Source organism: Typha angustifolia, chromosome 8 (assembly GCF_048772165.1).
Source record: "Typha angustifolia cultivar Huaian chromosome 8, ASM4877216v1, whole genome shotgun sequence".
In the NCBI taxonomy this organism is placed as follows: domain Eukaryota; kingdom Viridiplantae; phylum Streptophyta; class Magnoliopsida; order Poales; family Typhaceae; genus Typha; species Typha angustifolia.
The window spans coordinates 2,703,698-2,722,522 of NC_133246.1; the positions used below are offsets into that span (position 1 = coordinate 2,703,698).

The 18,825-nt window shown below is 40.4% G+C and overlaps 3 protein-coding genes across 3 annotated transcripts; 1 reads left to right on the plus strand and 2 right to left on the minus strand.

Annotated features, from left to right (window-relative positions):
• The first annotated feature begins 460 nt into the window (after positions 1-460).
• On the plus strand, positions 461-5,081 carry LOC140765813 (ultraviolet-B receptor UVR8-like). The gene is made up of 6 exons (XM_073105065.1): positions 461-1,273; positions 2,104-2,313; positions 2,398-2,508; positions 3,207-3,575; positions 3,687-3,794; positions 4,391-5,081. The coding sequence occupies exons 1-6, from the start codon at positions 935-937 to the stop codon at positions 4,730-4,732; spliced, it is 1,479 nt and encodes a 492-aa protein (XP_072961166.1). The 5' UTR covers positions 461-934; the 3' UTR covers positions 4,733-5,081.
• Positions 5,082-5,767: 686 nt separating this feature from the next.
• LOC140764862 (CBS domain-containing protein CBSX5-like) lies at positions 5,768-7,470 on the minus strand. The gene is made up of 2 exons (XM_073103682.1): positions 7,047-7,470; positions 5,768-6,727 (listed from the first exon to the last, which is right to left on the minus strand). The coding sequence occupies exons 1-2, from the start codon at positions 7,382-7,384 to the stop codon at positions 5,917-5,919; spliced, it is 1,149 nt and encodes a 382-aa protein (XP_072959783.1). The 5' UTR covers positions 7,385-7,470; the 3' UTR covers positions 5,768-5,916.
• A 6,059-nt stretch (positions 7,471-13,529) lies between these two features.
• On the minus strand, positions 13,530-15,639 carry LOC140764910 (ethylene-responsive transcription factor ERF053-like). The gene has a single exon (XM_073103758.1). It carries the CDS (start codon positions 15,288-15,290, stop codon positions 14,121-14,123), a length of 1,170 nt encoding a protein of 389 aa, XP_072959859.1. The 5' UTR covers positions 15,291-15,639; the 3' UTR covers positions 13,530-14,120.
• Between the last annotated feature and the right edge of the window lie 3,186 nt (positions 15,640-18,825).

Here is an 18,825-nt window from a genome sequence, read left to right on the forward strand (position 1 = left end):
GCTCATCCCCTCCCGTCCGGGTACGCAAAACTCCTCCACTTGCAACCAACGGAGGACCGACACGTCGGCATACGGTGATGGCGACGTGGGCCCACCTTGGGGCCGTCAATTAGCCACAGCCAAGCCTTCAATCCGGAAGGTTCCAATCGCAAAAACCATAACCGCCTCGCGGGGGCCAAAACTGCGGCTGTGATCGCTCCTCGCCAGCCAAAATATTAGCATTTAAGACCGTTCTCTCGACCACGAACGGATCCTAAGCCCCCTCTTCAACGGTTGATAAAGTTTCAAGGTTTAGTGGGTCCCAACTCTATTTTTAAGATGATGCTATTACGTCTGCGGCAACGGATAGTCTGCTTTCCTGTCTGCAGGACTTTAGTGCTCCTAGGTACTTTGCACCTACCCACTGGCTGACGGCCAATTAAAGTTAATCGGATATATCTAATTCCTGCAATCGATCTTCCCCATAAACAATTCGCTCCATTGTAATCTCCCGTAGTTCCACCTTCTTCCTCCCTCTGCAAGAAGTGGAAGCTTTGTATGAAAGAAATCGATTTCGTTTCCCCTTTGACCAAATTGATTTCGTCGATATTAATCTCGTTTGATTCAATCCGCTCTCCTATTTCTCTCATGTGATTTGATTTGTTAGTGCATTGAATTCGTCGATGTAAGAATTTTCTTTTATACTCGTCTTTTCCTTCGTCGCCATCTCGATCTGTCAACTCCTATTCCGCTTTGTCTTTCTCTAGCTTAATTTTCTATCGTATAGATTTTCTCCACTCATTTCCTGGAAATTGTGAGTTCAAAACCCTAATTTATTTTTGCTTGGTATCCGAGAGTTTCCATGTTTTGCACTCTGATGTAACTCCGAGTCACTCTGGATAGATTTGGAATTCTAGCTTTAGGAAGTGTTAGTAGATTGATAGAAACAGCAGTGATGCCAGAGAAAAACCGCTGTTTTTCTATCGAAGAGCTTCCCGCTCATTTGATCCTGGAGATATTGAGTTCAGGTCGGCTGGGCGCCGCCGACCTTGCGTGCTTGGAGGCGACATGTCGGATGTTTAGCGGAGGTAATCGGCTTTTCCCCAATAGATTTCGCTCCATGGTCGAGTTCGCGGCGTTTCACCTCTGTGAGGCGCAACCTACATTTGCTTCTCTGCATTCGAATGCGCAGAAAGATCTTCTTGGCAGGTGCGACGAGAGCTGGAAGAAGGTTCTGAGATTCTTGCAGTCGGTGGATCAGTCATCTGGCACTGTTGAGACATCAGCAGGCAATGTACTACTTCTTTAATTTTGTGAAAATTCCGATCTATCCATTTGTTTAATGCCGAGTCAGTCGAAATGGTTAATGTTCTTTTAATTAATTGTCTGATATTATTGTTTGTTTCTCAGATAATCCTGAACTGTGGCATCTTAGTTGCTGGAAAATTTAATTGTGATTGAATGTTTCGTTTGTTCTCAAACTCTTCCTTGGAGAGTGGATCACTGTAGTTGAACTCTTCCCTAATAGAGTAACTCGAAACAAGGAAAAGTACACTTTTATCTAATAAATATGTTGAGTGAAGTCAAGCCGCTTCATGAAAGGAACTCCTTAATTTGAGCTGCATATGGTTCTACCATTTTTCTTAAGCTGATTCTTGGCTTGGTAGGAGTAGTTGAGTGATGTCTTGTCATACACACACACACACACACACATGTATATATTATCAGTTAGTTAAGTTGTTTTCTGTCACTTCTTAATCCAGTAGACTGAATTTTATTGAAGGATATGTAGTTAGCTGTACTTGTAGATTACAATTTCTAAAATTGGCATTTTCTCCTCCTGAACAAAATGATACAGTAATCAGTCAGCAGCCCGCATGTTAGGCTCCCTGTTGACTAGTGTTTACTCTGTCAATTTGTATCAGCTTAAGAAATATGTTTTCTGTTAGAATAATAGAGAAGAAAGGTCAAGAAAACCAAAACTATAGTTTTTCTAAAGAGCTCTTCTGCAAATGGGTAGTATCAAAGATCCATGTATGTTATGGATTTTCTTCACCATTTTTTCTTACCTTGTTGAAAATTTTTACATAGTCAGTTGCTTAAGTTCGTTCTGTGTGTATTCAGATGCAGGTTGCTACAGGAAGATATCATACACTATTGGTTCATGATTCTTCAGTCTACTCCTGTGGATCTAGCTTATGTGGCGTGTTAGGCCATGGCCAAGATACAACACAGTGTGCAGCATTTAGCCTTGTCAACTTTCCATCCCTATCTCGTGTGATGCACATTTCTGCCTCTCATAATCACGCAGCATTCGTTATGGAGTCTGGGGAGGTATTTGACATTATTGTGAGAAAGTGCAGACTGTTAGGCAGTATTTAAATTTAATCTGATGTTAAACACTTTCCTTCCATATAGGTGTTTACTTGTGGGGATAATTCGTCATTCTGTTGTGGTCATGGGGAAGTGGCGCGCACCATATTTAGGCCTACTCGCGTCGAAGCTCTTAAGGAGATTGCGTGCAAGCAGGTACATATCTTTAGTTCCACGATACCATCCACTCCAACCAACGGCACATAGTATTATGCAATGGAATTATAAACCAGATTTACAATAACATTAAACTGAAGCAAAATACTCATCCAAAAGGTAGTTTGATCATGCCCTTTGCCCTCGATATATGGTTCTCCTACATCTCTGAACTTTCAGAGCTTTTACACGTAGGAGTACTATAATCTTCTAAAAGATTGAAAAGTACTTAACTGACTCTGATATACTGAATAAAGCAGAGTAAAGTAAGATAGTCACATATCTTGATGCTAAATCTACTAAAGCATACTAGCTATTCGTACTACTGGGGATCCGTGACATAGTTTATTGAAAATAAACTCTGAATACCATATTGAGAAAAACAGAAATTATGTGAAAGGAATTAGCTTCTGACAGTTTAATAAGATAAAGCCACATGAAACAGTCTAAATATGTGCAGTACAGATTATGTAACCTGTCAAGGTTTGCACGTCGGTACTGAGGAGTGAATTCTTAATACCACTCCTAAAACAAATACCAATTGTCTTTTGGGTACTACCATATAAGTATTCTACTGTTTACTTCTCGTGCTGTGTAAGTGATGCTAACGCAACACTGTCATAGCAGTGCAACTCTGAAGCTTTTGTTCATGTATGACCTTTTCCTTTTCTTATCAAATCTAAACTTTGGTTTTTCAGGTTGCTACCGGTCTGAGCTTTACAGTAATACTTACAAGTCAAGGGCAGGTATACACATGTGGCAGTAACGCTCATGGCCAACTTGGTCATGGTGACACAATGGATAGGCCTACTCCGAGGATTGTTGAATTGTTTGATGGTCTTGGTCATGTGGTACAAGTTGCTGCTGGTGCAAGTTATACCTTTGCTGTAACAGATGATGGGACGGTTCATTCTTTTGGCTCTTGTACTAATTTTTGCCTAGGCCATGGAGATCAACACGATGAACTTGGTCCACGTGCTATCCAATCATTCAAAAGAAGGAATATTCATGTAGTTCGCGTGTCTGCTGGGGATGAGCATGCTGTGGCACTTGATTCTTGTGGTTATGTATGTTTTTTCCTTTTACAATTTTTTGTAAAATTGTCTGCTTTGATGCTTTCTTCATGATGACTATTCTGTTACTTTCTGAAAAAATTACAGCTGCAAACATATTTTCAGGTTTATACATGGGGAAGAGGCTATTGTGGTGCTCTGGGTCATGGTGATGAGAATGACAAGACTAGCCCAGAACTGCTGGCCAGTCTGAAGGACCAAATTGCTGTGCAGGTTGGTTACATATGTTTTAACCTGAGGATTGAAATTTTAAATTTCTGAAAGAGTAACAAGAGTTACCATATATCTCATTCTGACTCTAGATGGGCTTTGATGGTATATAATTGAATGGAGGTTGTGCATATAAATTTAATGGTTAGCAACTTGTAGAAGTTCTAAAGCTGAAAGGAGAAAATTGTAAATATTTAATGGCAGTGAGCATTTCGTATAAAATATTCACTGTTCAGATTCTGAATCTACACTATGCTTATCACCATGTCATGAAAATAGCTCCAATTTGCAATATTTCTTGTAAGAAAGTTTTTCAAATGTGAATGCAGTTCCCTTTGCATAAACCTTCCTCTTGCACGTAGCAATTTTCTGTGGTAATTTTGGATAACCTAAAATTAGAAGAGTACGTGGTGCTGCCTGGAATGCTGACATCTGTACTTCTGTTTTGAATATGACAAATCTCACTTGAATAAGAAGCTTTGTGAAAATATGGAGTTCTCTAGCATCCCTAGTGTCGTATCCTTCATGTACTATTTTATTTGGCTGCTATTTTGGTGATAGTTTCTTGAATATATCTTGGTGGCCATAAACATGAGCAGGTCTGTGCTAGGAAGAGAAAAACATTTGTTCTTACAGATGAGGGCTCTGTCTTTGCTTTCGGATGGATGGGTTTTGGGAGTCTAGGATTTTCTGACAGAGGAAGCTCAGACAAAGTCATGAAGCCACGGATCCTCGACAGCCTACATTCTCACTACATTTCCCAGATTAGCACTGGACTATACCACACTGTTGCGGTGACAAATAAAGGTCTGGTATTCGGGTTTGGAGACAACGAAAGGGCACAGCTTGGGCATGAATCGATCAGAGGGTTCTTAAAGCCAACAGAAATCATGGTTGGGAGGACAGTAGATGATATTTCTATTGCAGCACAAAATGGGTAACCATCCAAGATGGCTTTTTTCTACTATAATCTGCATCCATACCATAAGAGTGGATCCGAAGAAAATTAAGTGGAGAAGTACTTATTGTAGTTCAGACAGGATGGTTTAGTTATCTAGTGATATGTCGAATTACAAAATAAACTGGAGAATAGTTCTTCTGTATAAAAATTATTAGTGTATGAGGTTTTCTTTTTGAATATTCAATTAGTAACATTCAGTGTGAGAAGTGTAATTAATTTTTTTGAGTATTTGACTTTTGAGTCTTCCAGAAGTTAAATTCGAGATGACTGTAAATTCTGGGTGACAGAATGTACTGGTGAGGACTTGAATCCAATCTCTCGTTTTAAGTAATGCATGCATGTATAATGGTCTCTTCGTCTACCTTCTGCTCACTTGAAGCCATGTTTTTACGATTGTATGATCTTGACATCAGAAATTTGTATTATATGCAAATTTGTCTTCCATTATCTTGAGATTCTTGGGAGATTCACAGGAGTCAATCTCTACTAAGGATGAGACATGGTTACACAGAAGCTGGCAGAGATGACCTCAGCTTCTGCCGTCTGACTTGGATTTGTTCATCAGCTCTGAAAGAGTACCAGCTTAACTGTAAATCTTTACAGAGCTTTTGAGAAAATGTAAACTACCTAATGGGGTTTTGCCTTCCAGATTGGATTGGCATTCATAAAGGGGTAATGTTTCTCATCTTACATATTCTGTACATGATCTGCATATGACATCCTTCTAAATATATTTCATATATACCCTGATTACTAACTCTGTGTGCCTTGCAGCAGATAGATATTCCTGTACTTCACCTGATTGATTACAAACTAGTTCATGTAAGCTACGGATCCTAATTATACAACACATCAGTTCTGTCAGAAGAAGAAAAAGTACAGCCTCTGGCAAATTAAAGCCAAGTACAAATCAAAACCACAAAAATCAAACCAAACTGCATTGAAGTAGGTACAAGTCTAAACCATAAAAATCAGACCAAACTGCATTGAAGTAGGTAGAAATCTATACCATAAAAGACCAAACCAGACTCCACTTCTTTCTTTATTCAGGGAAGGAGAGAATAAACAAATCCTAATAGATTGGAATTTATAAGAGAGATAAAGATACAAAATTCACATCAGCAAACATTTTGGAAAACGAATCACCTATGCTTTTCTCCGTATCTACTGGAATTGCTCTCGAAACACTCTTAGCACATCAGCAAAAGTAACGATCCCCAAAATTCCACCCTCCTCGTCGTCCTCCTCCTCCACCACCCAAACATACCCAACCCGATTCGACAATGCTTGCAGCATCACCGCCATTAGAGAACTCCCGGGATTGCACACCACCACCTCCGTGGACGACCTCCTCCCATAGCTCCCCGACCTCCAAATCTTGGGTTTCCTCTTCCCCGACTCGTCGTCCGACGACGACGAGGAGTTAAAAGAAGACAGGGAGGTAAAGGCGTCGTCTTCTTCCATTAGATCGGCCATCCCGTTAAAGCCCTTCTCTCTGAGGCGAGTGTTAATGGTGCGGAATACGAACTCGGGAGGAGATCCGTGGTAGTCGATGTAGGCCATCAGCTCGGCGACCGAGAGGGCAGCGATGGCGGCGGCGGTGGTGGAGACGGAGGCCTCGTCGCAGGAGGCGAGGAGGGAAGAGGAGATCTCGCCGACGAAGCGGCCGTCGGGGGTGAGGACGGCAACTGATGTCCCGTCGGCGATGGCGCGGCGGAGGAGTGGGAGGGCGGAGAGGGCGGGGTCGTGCAGGTGGACGGAGAGGACAGAGGTGCGAATGAGGCCAAGTGAGGATACGGTGAGGGCGGCGATGGGGGAGAGGAGGGCGATGGAGTTGAGGATGTGGCGGACGAAGTCTTCGTGCGAGAGCAAGCAGAATTCGACAGCGGAGAGGTTCTTCTTGCGGCCGATGGGGCGGAGGGGGACGATTAGGCTATCGGCACCGTCCAAGATTACATCTAGGGCTGCCAGTAAGCTGTAAAAAACGAACCAAGATCCAATTTTAGATCAGAACAAACGAAAGTTCACCTAAAATCGCTAGAATTGTGTCGGAATTTACGATCATAGTCTCAATTAAAAAAAAAATACTACAGCATAAAAGTGAAAAGGTAAAGAAAATTGGGCAAAAAGTGGTCCTTAAAACGAAACTACTCGTAATTATTATTATTCTTTTTTGCAACTATATAACGCAACCTGTAGTTATTATTCTCGATCAAATTAACCAAACCTATTAAAGATAAGAATGGCCAAACCGATGCATCAAGGACGGATCGAAAGCGATCACAAGTTCTTACCTCGAATTTGGCTCCACGCGGCGGACGAGATCTCCACCAGAAGTTCCCTTGGGAAGAAGAACGGAGACTGGCTTCTTGAGAGCCCCGGCGGGGTCGGCGAGGTTCTTCTCGTCGCCACAGAGGTAGCAGAGCACGTCGGCGACGCCAACCTTCCAGGAAGAAACAACCTTCTTCTCCGGCGAGGAGGAACCGGCGGCGAAGAGGCAGACGTAGGAATATGCACCCTTCCTCAGGGCTTGGAGTGCTTCACCGACGGTGGCTGAGAGCGGCAACAACCTCACCGCCGGTTTCCCAATGCAGAGATCTGACACCTCATGGGACAGAAAGCTCACTGCCATGCACTCGCGAGAAAACCCTAGAACCCTCTAGAGACTAAAATTAGGAGAGAAACAGAGAGAAAGCAGGGAGAGGAGAGAGAGAGTAATTGGACAGAAGGACGAGTCCTATAGGTGTCTCACTGTCCCTATATATAGGCGGGGGACGAAATTGGCTAAGGTGGGAAACGGGAGATGGGAGACGGGGACGGGAAACGTTTCCCTTCCACATCGGAATAGACGGAGCATATGCTATTGCTGTGGGACCCACCTCAGCGGCTTGGGCCCAGCCGTTTCAACGTGGCTAAGCTCGACCTCCTTATTTTTTTTTTTCTTTTTAATATTTTAATAATCATAAGTTAGTCGATAGCTAGACAAATATGCTACTCGTATTTGATATATAGATTAAAGTAGGTACTCGTCATTTCCTATTTTATTAGATAAGACGCAATCTAAGTCGTCGTTGATTGGCTGCATGCTAAATTGAACAAGAAAGATACTATTAATCTATAAGCAGCAACTCCTAGGACTATTTAGGCTACTCAAATATTTATTTCAAAGTACTCATTCATTCAATTAGTCAGGACAAATGACCATCTTTTTTATGTAAAGTAATTAAGTGTCTGAAATTCCAATGAGATGCTGTGTGTTAAGCAGTTGGAAACTTTTAGTACACTTCATTCAACCAATCAGATTCATCCATGCCACTCTCGCTTCTACCCAAATTCTTTCTGTTGAAAAGGAGGAAAAAATTGAAGGAATACATGGAAAAACAATAATAATAACCACTATATTTTTCCACTACTCATATATATATATATATATATATTCATATATGCCCATATAAAGAAAGAATAATAATAAGCTTAAATTAATGTGGGCTTGGTAGGTCAAGCTGGGTATAACTTAGGCTCAGCTTGAAATTATTTTCGAACCCTATTATATTGTTTAGTCTCAGATCAGCTTAACTTGAGCCGAGCCTAATTAAGCCTGAGGGACAATGGGTTGCCAAAGAAAAAGTAAGAGATTGATGGAGGAGAATGCCGACGAAGAGAAGGACGTGGCAGTGACTTGTCGACAGAGGCTGATGGAGACGGAGAGGCTAGATGAGTGAAGGTGGATTGAGAGCAGAGATAAAGTGATGGGATGTTTGGGTGGCAGCATGATGGGTAAGGTGGAGAGATTGTGATGGGTGAGGATAAACTATTCGATTTACTTACGATTGGTCTAAGTGATGTAAGGGAAAGGGAGCAAATGAGTTTGTGGAGCTGAGTCTGAGTGAGCCAGCTTTGATTCAAACTTGGCTTAAAATTCAAATCGAATCTTAATTTTAAGCTTAAGCTCGGCTTAACTAAGCAAAGCCAATTCGAACCCGAGCCGCTTTTATATTAAGACGCCCCGATGTTTAACAAAAGTAATGTTGGGATCACGGTGTGCACATTAAATATATATATATATATATATTAAAAAAATTTCTTGTAAAAAAAATATTATACGTGCTAGCTCCTATCAACGAGGCACAAGTGGTAGGCTACCAGTCTCCAAAGAAAGATACTTAATGAAGTGGTGTGTCCCACCACGTGGGTGTCGTAAAACATCATGATTCTGTGTGTGTGGTTACCGACGTTTTTCCGTGCCACGGCTAAGTACATAATCCTATCAACCTCCTCCCCCGTTTTCCCTCTTTTCCTGTTTATTATCTCGATAGCATACCGTATCTATCTTTTCTACACCTTAATTAACTATCGTCGTTTATTATAAACGATACATCTGTTTCAATTTATTAACATTAATATAACTATTGTGTTATAAACGATCGTATTAGAGAAGCAAATAACATGAGATCCGACAACCAACTACGGGTTAGATACGTAGGCGATGGAGGGAGTGGGGGCAATTTAAATGGTAGGAGAGGAGGCCAGGCCCACTAATTATTACGGCATACAGTGATATTATCAAGTGCGTATATTATTTATAATTAACTCAAGGTAGTTACTGTAGGACAACTTACTCCATTTAAATATATTTATAAGAATATCGACAACGAGACAACGAGAGTATAGTTTTCAGAAAATGAAATTACTGGGTTTGCCACTCGTTAGTCGTAGGTGGGTTCCATCAGCCCTGGCCGGATACCTAGTCCACATGCACGCCTAGCAAAGCATTGGGTTGGATGATGATGGGCGTTTCTAATTTATTGGATACGGACAAAAGAGCAGAAAAGAAACGAAGGGAGAGGGACAGAGCATAGCACGTGGGTCGTCTGACATGGCTGTCTTTAAAGGCCGTACATGTCCGAAGGACCAGGCTGCCCAGAAAGCGACGTCGCCTCTGGCTCGCATCTATGCGGACGAGATGAGATGGGAAGAGATGCGATGGGATGAGCATCGCATGTGCTTATCGGCTATCATGGGATATCGTGTCCTCGCCCATCCCCGCATTAGATAAGTTACCTGAGCCTTTTCCGTACATGGGCCACGTAGTTATAGATTTTTTTTAAAAAAAATCGAATAAAATAATTACCTAGCTTTGTATTCAAATATTAAGATGAATTACACATGAATTCGTCAAAAATTTCTACTCTCAGTAGATCTACTTTATTTTATATTATAATATTTTTATCTCACTCTTTTCTCAGTGAATTAAAATCTAGTAAAGAAACACCACTTCTGTTACTAAAATTATAGATAGTTATTTAAAATCAATCTGAATATGTAAATTTTAAATTTTCATTAATTTAATTAAAACATCACTTGTCAATAAAATATGAGTCTGTATCTCGAAAACGTCATCCTTTTCCGCTCTTACCGAAGTCAATATCTTTAAAATTGAATATTTTCTATCTCGCTCTTATACTATATATATATATATATGAGACGATAGCATACTTAATAATTATAAATTAAAAATTACATTAATTATGATAATTTTATAATATTTTTCCGGGCTACACTTGCATAGAAATATTAACCTACTGGATCCAAAGTGTGGTAATTAAGTAGTGAGCATATAACAGCAGTCACACAATTGGCACCTCTGCAACTTGGCTCAAGTGTGCTTGGGATGATTATTAGTCCGTCTTTCCAAAGAGTACTATATTGAATTTTTATATTTCTGCCATGTGATTAAGGTACGAACTAATGGCATATCGATGAAGTACGTGCGTGGGACGACACGTATGCATGTGATCCGAGCTGGATTTTGTGGGATTACCACGTGACCGAGGTTTGACCAACTAATATTTAGGTTTGAATATGGAAAATAGCAGTAAAATTCGATTGGATTCCAATAATTTTATATTTGGTACGAAATTAATGCATAAATTTAGAAGCTTGGATTGAATACCGTAGCTATTAAAATATAAAAATAGGATCGCACATAGAGGTGGGGTGGATACGAATCCTATTGCTATATTGTGATAAAATAAAATTAATTATATAAAAATAAATTTATTAATATTTTTTAGGATGACATAATAAAACAGAGAAATTTATTAAGAACGTACTGCGTTTTGTCTTTATTATCACTAGTATTTTTATCATCTAGATATTTATTTAAAGCCTTAAAAGAAGACGCGTCGATAGTTTTTCTTTAACACATGTAAAATTACTTTAATACTCTTGAATTGATTTTATTTTGATTAAGATAATAATAAAATAGAAACATATATTTTAAAGTCAAATTAAGGGCGTTTTAGCCCTTATAGGTTTTTTAAAAAATTAAAATAAAAGAGTCGAATAATAAATACCTAATAATAATTCTTCCTAAATTATAAAGGAGCTAATTGCAACTAATGACTCTGACATGTCACATGTGCAACGCCAGGTATTATAATATTAATGTATGACATATTTATAAGTTTATAGCTAGTACTCGCTTCGTGTCTCCGTATCCAACCGCAGTTATATGTAAACTAATACTAACACATGAAGGTGACGAGAGCCGTGTGATCTTTAAATATTAAACGATCATTTTCCACGTTGTTTAGTAATAGTATAATAATCTAATCCGTGCATTACTTCTTATTGACGAGATAATTAATCTCTATCGTATCTACTTGCAAGTTTTGGAACGTAGCATGTGAACGAATAGCTAGCCACCAACAACGCACTGCTGTACAACTTAGACTGGAGAGAGATATTTGACTATAATTAGACAATGACACACTGGTTTTTATACTCAAATATTATATGATGAACACAGTAAAACTTACAAACAAAGAGAGGATTTGTTAGCTTTCTGGAGAAATATTCTAAGTTTATCTTCTCTCTTTCTTTGTTCTGGATGGCGTGAATTAGACCGGCAGTTCGATTTCTTCAGTCTCCCAGAAAGATTTCTTGTGATAAATTGAAAGAGAAGTGAATGTTTCCATGAATTTTTCTAGTGATTAGTACTGGAATTAACTAATAACGAAAAAACTATTTTGCTTTTAGTTAGTCCTCCATCCACACGAACCAATTAAGTATCAAAATATATATGCATGAAGTAGCTAAAGACTACTCCAGATTGATTATACCTGAAATTTTCTCGAATAACTACTACTCGATTCATACATACATTATTACCCATAACCTTAAAACTGTAAGAGATTTTAATGAACGAAACCTGGAAAGGAGCAGATCTAGAATTAAGACGCGAAGTCTTTATTTTAAGATGAGATAGCCTCGTTGTCTAATCTATCGTATGAAGTCTTGATCTAAAAAAAATGTAGGGTTTGAACAGCAAAATCGTGTAGATTTGAACCTGGGCCAGATATATGGGCCTAATCAAGCCCATTGCTGGCACTAGTCTTCTTCTAGTTGATATGTTGTTAAGAGTTGTCTATGAAATAATTCTACATAATCATTTGATCTGGATATCACTATGCATATCGAGTCTTACTTTGGTCTTGGATTGTGCAGTCTAATAATCTCTTATTCATGCTCTATAAAAATTTGAGGAGTTTTTATTTTTTGGATATCTAAGATAAGATAATATAGTCACATTTCAGATAACAAATAAATATAATAAATAAATATATGTTTTGATCAAATTTTTTGTAATCTGAAATCTGATTAATATTATTTTGGATTCGCTGAAATATTTATCCAACACTTATACAATTTTCTCGCTAATAAGTATATTTTAATTTAACCTATGATATGATTAATATGATAAAAAAAAATAACTTACTTTAAGTTGAATATAACTATAAAGAAGTAAAAGTGACGTAAAATCAAAAGTTATTTAAATTCAAGACTAACCGTCGGAGGTAAAATATATATATATTCTTTTAATGCATCCTTGGGCCCTTGGCAGTGCAATACTATAATGTATATAACTCCTTGCTTCTAATTTTCCAATGTCAAGTCAGTGACAACGAAGCTTTATTTTGTCAAGAAATACTTTAATTCTTTTTGACAAGTAACAACTAATAACAGTGTCCTGCCATGCCGTCATTCTAATGATTGAAGTGCACAGGCCTTGGCATTCAGCATCAGTCCATCACTTCCTCTGTCCGCGTAAATCTCCCACCATCCACTTGTCTGGAGACTATTCACCGTCGCTCTTGGAGTTGGTCAATCCACTAAGCCAAGCCATTGACTTGTTCATCTGAAATGCTAAAAGTTGCACCAACGGAGTGCCGACACGTCGTCAGACAAGATCTTTCCCCAAGTCAAACACCGTGTGTCTTTGGTGGATTCTCCCTTGAGATGACGAAGTCAAAGAATGCCACAAAAGGGAGTCGAAACAGAGCAAGTGGCGAATCATTGCAGAGGAATGATGGGATGCACCGCATGCAGTTAGGACTATCTTCCCCTGTCTCCATTTTCATGGCCCCATAGAGGAAGTGTCTTTCTATATGCACACCACTTGGAATTTAAGATTTGTTACTTATTAAACGACCTTCGCTTATCTTTCTCTTTCCTTAATGACTCAGAAAACAAAGAAGATAAAACTTCGGACGTTTAGGAAGCCTCAAAAGTGAAGGCATTTTAGTCCTGCAGAGATTGCCGGTCTATTGAATATATTAAAACTTGGTTGTGGCAAAAGAACTCCATATGGATTCTTAAATTAGGTTATCAATTAAAAAACCAACTATGTAGTGATAGAAGAATGCCACTAGTTCTTCATTCTTCTTTTCTAAGTATTTAAGAAAGAAGTACTTGAATTCGCACACCATTACTCTGCTTGTGTGAAGTAATATGAAAAACTTTATATATATAAAATGCTTCTACATAGAAGAGAACGGAAATAGCACACACTCCAAATACTTGTTTCGAGTTGGAGAAGAGGAGAACACAAAACTGTCTCCTTTTTCCAGGCCATCTCACCATCACCATAAAGATGGCTTCTTTTACATATATAGGACTACCATCTCTACCCATTGATTTGTATATAAGCTTAAAAAGTAAAGGAGATGAATGAGAACAGAGCAAATGCAAGTAGGAGTAGAGAAACTAAAGGATAAATTTCTTGGTAGGAATTTGAAAGGCAAGGAGGGAGACTGAGATGACCCAAATTTGGCAGGCCTGAAAAAAAATATGCAGCCAAAAAGGGCTTCCTTTGTTTTTTTCTTTTTTCTTTTTGGAATTTTGGGGTGTGGGTGGAGAGGAGTATGAAGAAGTCTAAGATTTAATGTCACTGGATGTCTTATAAAACCTCCAACCAGTGATCTATTTCCTGTTCTAAATGGTCCAATGCTTTTAAAAAGATGCATGGTATCATGGTTCATGAGGTGATCGAGAGAGAGAGAGAGAGAGAGAGAGAGAGAGAGAGATTAGTCCTTCCACATGAACATGGAAGGAGTGTGGGAAAGGCCGGCAGAAGAAGTGGTGTCGGTATCCGGCGGCGGTGCGAGAGCCGGTGCATTGGAGCATTCGGTTTCGGACGCGGTGGCCGCCGCAAGACGCGACTGGAGGAGTAGGCTATTGGCGCCGTCGACGTCGTCCCAAACAGAGCTGCCGGGTCCCCAGGTGCTAAACCACGCCTCCTCCGCCTCGCCCCAAACCAATTCTGAGCATGGCGCTACTCCGGCCGGCTGTGGCGAATTCTCCACCTTGCCCTCGCCACCTTCGGCTCCATCCAATGCAGCTTCCGAGGAAGAAATGAGATCGAAATGGTCATTATTTTGCTTGAGATCAAGGTGCTCGACCTGGTCCTCTCCTTGGCGAGGAGCAGCGGCAGGAGCAGCAGGAGAAGAGGAAGAGGCTCCTTCTACGCCGCCGCCGCCGTCTCCTCGGCCGAGGAAGAGTTCGGGGAAGTTGAGTCGCGCGTTCTCGCCTCGAAGCTTGAACGCCTCGCGGTCGTAGGCCAGGGCGGCGTCCTCCGCCGTGTCGAACGTCCCCAGCCAGAGGCGCGTCCGGTTGCGCGGCATGCGGATCTCCGCCACCCACTTCCCCCAGTGGCGCTGCCTCACTCCCCGGTACAACTTGGCGGGCCCCGACGACACCGGGACCCGAAAAGGATACGACGACGGCGGCGGCGGCGGCCACCGCATGCGAGGACTAAGGTTTAAGGCGTCGCCCCAATACCTCAAGAGCTGTTCTTGGTATTGCTGAGACAAGTAATTAGGAGGGAGATACGTAGGTCCAATTGGGTACGGTGGATTGTTACCAAACGAGATCATCTGCTGCTGTGGCTGAGGATATAAATTTGTCTGCAGAAGAGGTATAAGAGATTGAGACGCGTCGGTGGCGAAAGGGAAACCAGTCGGCGGAGACGAGGCCGGCGTGCCGGGATTGGAATCCGGGGAAGAATAATAAGGATTGAAGACGGAGGAGGAGGCGGAGGAAGAAGAAGAGGAAGAAGAGTGCCGGAGTCGGTCGGGGCTTCTCATCTTCTTCAAAGGCTGCGTTAGCTGAAGAGTACTAAATCCCTTTCCCTTTACTCTCCTTCCTCCGCCGCCGGAGGTTTCAGTGGTGGTGCTCTTCCTTGATCCTTCTTCCATGGTTTCTCCTCTCCCGCTCGACTAATGGAGAAAGGGTCAAGGTGGCCGCCCGCTCTAAGGGAGGAAGCTAAGTATAGTTCGGTGGTTAAGAGATGATATAAAGACGACGTCTATGTTTGCGAAAAATTTATATTTGCGAGGGAAGAGAGGAAGGGTGAGTAAAAAGTATAGAAATGCATATTAGCAGCTACCCAAATTACTCCAAAGAAAAAGTTTAGAGAGAGAGAGAGAGCGGGCGGCCGAGAGGAGGAGATGGGAGGAGCCAGGGATGGTGGTGGAGCGAGGAGAGGGAGAGGGAGAGGGAGAGAGGGAGAGGGGAAGAGAGCCTGCGACTGCTAGCCAATTGGGTACTTGCTTCTGATTTGGGAGTATAAGAAGATGGGTGGTGAGAAAAGGGAGGCGGGAATGATCCTCTGTAGGCCCGGATGCACGAACATCCCTCGTCGCCGTATATTCAGGCCTGTCAAAATAAGTGAAGCTTGAGTTCAAAACTCGGCTCAAATACAAATTAATGACTCCAGCTTATATATATATATATATAAAACCTCAAGCTTAAAATGAATTTATGCTCATTCCTCCTCCAGAACCCAATAATCTGCTGCCAAGTAATCCGGTCGTACCAAATACATCTGCAGCCAAGGCTGCAGAGCATCACTTTTTAATTCTCATTGATGTTGAATATATTGATTCTCGAAGGCACGGGAGGAGCGTTTTGGTCGCAGGAAAAGATATTGGTGAGCGAGAAAGGTCGGTGCAGTTGGCAAAGGCATGGGACCCCACTCGGATTGTCCCCTTGGCGATTTCCCATGTGTCGTCCCTTCCTCCCCCCGGCCCACACTTGGACTCCATGATTCGTGCTCGTCTACCCAAAGAAAAAAAAAAAAGCTGCCGCACGAATCTCCAGGTCCTCCTGTACAGGCGATATCCATCGCCATCTCGTTTAGTGTTCCTTAACTTGTACTCCAATACTTGTCTCAGAAATAATAGCTTCTTATATATATATATATATATTCCTAAATACACGACTAGTATTTTTTTTTTTTTTAGGTTGAGTATTCCATATCACTCTTATCCAATTAAAATTGGAGGAGCCTTTGTTTTCCGTAGATTAAACATCAAGAAATGGCATGGGATCGAGTAGTAGGTAGGTAGATTTTTTGCTAACCTCCTCAATCCTCATCCTACCTAATTAGGGATTTCTCACTAACGAAATCTCACCGACTTCCTTCTTCCAGTTACCACCGCAAAGAGGAATTGCGAAGAAGGATACAATTAGCAAAAAGATAGACATCATCTTGAAGTAGACACCTTTCCTTCTTCCAGTTACAGCAAATCCGAAAGCTTTTATGAAAGAAAATAAAGAAAAGAGGAACTTCTCTGGAAGTTCAATCAATAGAAGTTTTCTAAAAGAAAAGGAGCATGAGATAATATATTTATGATTCCAATGTAAATTAATTAATAAATTAATTAATTTGAAGGCTCCTTCGTCCCATTTTCTCGAGTATTAAAACAAGTCTTCTCTGAAGTTCTTACATGCGAAGCCATGAATGATAATTTTGACTTATAATTTGGGCAGCGTTGTCACCATCTCCTCCTGACATCACGTGACTTAATCCTCTCCCCCACGCTCATCTCATCATCTTGTATCTATCGTAGCTTACCCTTACCCTTACCCATCATATATTCTCTACATTGAAACAAAATTCTTCTCAAGAACATTAACTACATTGAAAAAAGTTGAATAAAAAAAAGGATATATATATATATATATGTATTAAATAACATGTGAGTCTCTCTTAATTATCTTGTAGGCACAGTGTGTGTTATATGTATTATGACACTCAAAAACAAAACCCAAAGGGCCGGCCCCGGCCCTCCCTCCCTCAACTTTGCTTTCGCCTTTCGGTAGACGAGCGAGGAATTAGGGGAGGAGGGGAGGAAAAGTCCAAAGCCCAGCAGAGGCAACCCGGTCGGCATTCGACACGTGTAGGTGGTCCACCGCCCACTCGTGCTTATCACCAACCAACCCCAAAAAGTCTAACAATAAACCACCAAAATATCTCTGTCAATGCTATTGGACACGCGTCGCACGCCCTAGATTTTGGACACGCGGCTGCCTCTGTGTTGGTCCGTACTCGGATATTTAGCTGCTTAGAAAAAGTTGTAGCACAGGAGCGTTCGATGAGGACGAACGACAAAAAGAAAATGTTTAAATAAACAGTTTCTTTTTACCGATGTAATTATGAGTGCGTGCAAATATATATATATATATAAAATAATTATTTTGAGTTTTAATGAGCTTATTTGATAAAGTCAACTCATAATTAGGTTTCTGATTGAAATTATTTTAGAGCGTATTTTAAAAATCAAGCTCGAGTAACTCATTTTTGATTTGAAAGCTTGAGCTGGCTTAATTAGTTTGATAGCCTCCATCGAGATTTGTTTCAAATCATTACGTTTTTTCCACGAGAGTAGTCAATGAAATATCAAATTATAATCATTCTATGTCTTACCAAAAATAGAACCTTGGATACTTAAATTGGATTGAGACCAGGATTTTCTTAGTCTTGAAAACCAGTATAGTTCTTTGTTACAAACTATCAAGAGAGAGGGATGAGCAACTCGTTCAATCGCACCGCCAAGTTATTAGCCGAGCGTGAATTACTAAATAATATTTTTATAATAATTATTTAAGATTACAATAGATCTTATAGCCTTTTCAGTCAGTAGGAAAGGGTACCGACTATTACATACTAAAAGAACAAAAAAAGAGGGCAAGGAATTAAGATTCCTGTGGGGAGCGGATTATGTGCAATGCTGTGTGCAGGAATTTTCCATGGTTGGTGTCCTTTTTTAATTCCCTCATCTCAAGGAAGTACTGAGGATATAATGATTTAATAAAAGAGTCCTGAAACTGTATGTCACATAGTATATAATACTAGTCTTGATAAGCTTTGTCCATAATGTACATTATATTATCCTCTAAGCTTAGTATTAAATTAGACGTTGAGGCCAAGGAACAACCTTATCAAGATAGGTCCCCAGTGCTCAATGGAAGATGACTTCACTGACGGAGATTAGTGTTGGTTAGCAAATTAGGTCTTAAGCTTATCATCAGCTTAGTTCCACGTGGCATCCCGCGAGTGGCAGTTGCAGGCTTAAGAATCATCAAAGCCAGCATAATGATGGTTGTTTTATTTAATTTAATCTTGACATTGTTTATTAGTTCTAGAGTCAACCCTAGTGGTAGGGTGGTGGCGGTGATATAGAGATAGGTTGATGTAAGGCCTGGAATCATCGTATTAGTTTATTGGAGTTTGTGTCAATTAATATCTACCCATCATTTAGGTAATGGTGGTTTGAAGGTGATCCATCAATGGCTTTCATCATCAGGCACTGGTGGACTTGGTGTATTTAGTGTAGATTCATTGAACAAGAAATCATTGTGGAAGACAAAACAAATTTTAAGGGACATAAAAATGATGGAAACTTAAATAAGGAGAAACGAAAACAGCGCCATTTCACATCTAATTGT

Bases quoted from the DNA above. Each gene is read 5' to 3' on its own strand.
- LOC140765813 (XM_073105065.1), top strand. From the start codon at position 935: ATGCCAGAGAAAAACCGCTGTTTTTCTATCGAAGAGCTTCCCGCTCAT. The intron at 2,314-2,397 runs GTATTTGACATT...CCTTCCATATAG, and splicing joins TCGTTATGGAGTCTGGGGAG to GTGTTTACTTGTGGGGATAA. The intron at 2,509-3,206 runs GTACATATCTTT...TTGGTTTTTCAG, and splicing joins AGGAGATTGCGTGCAAGCAG to GTTGCTACCGGTCTGAGCTT.
- LOC140764862 (XM_073103682.1), bottom strand. From the start codon at position 7,384: ATGGCAGTGAGCTTTCTGTCCCATGAGGTGTCAGATCTCTGCATTGGG. The intron at 6,728-7,046 runs GTAAGAACTTGT...CGTTTTTTACAG, and splicing joins CGCGTGGAGCCAAATTCGAG to CTTACTGGCAGCCCTAGATG.
- LOC140764910 (XM_073103758.1), bottom strand. From the start codon at position 15,290: ATGGAAGAAGGATCAAGGAAGAGCACCACCACTGAAACCTCCGGCGGC.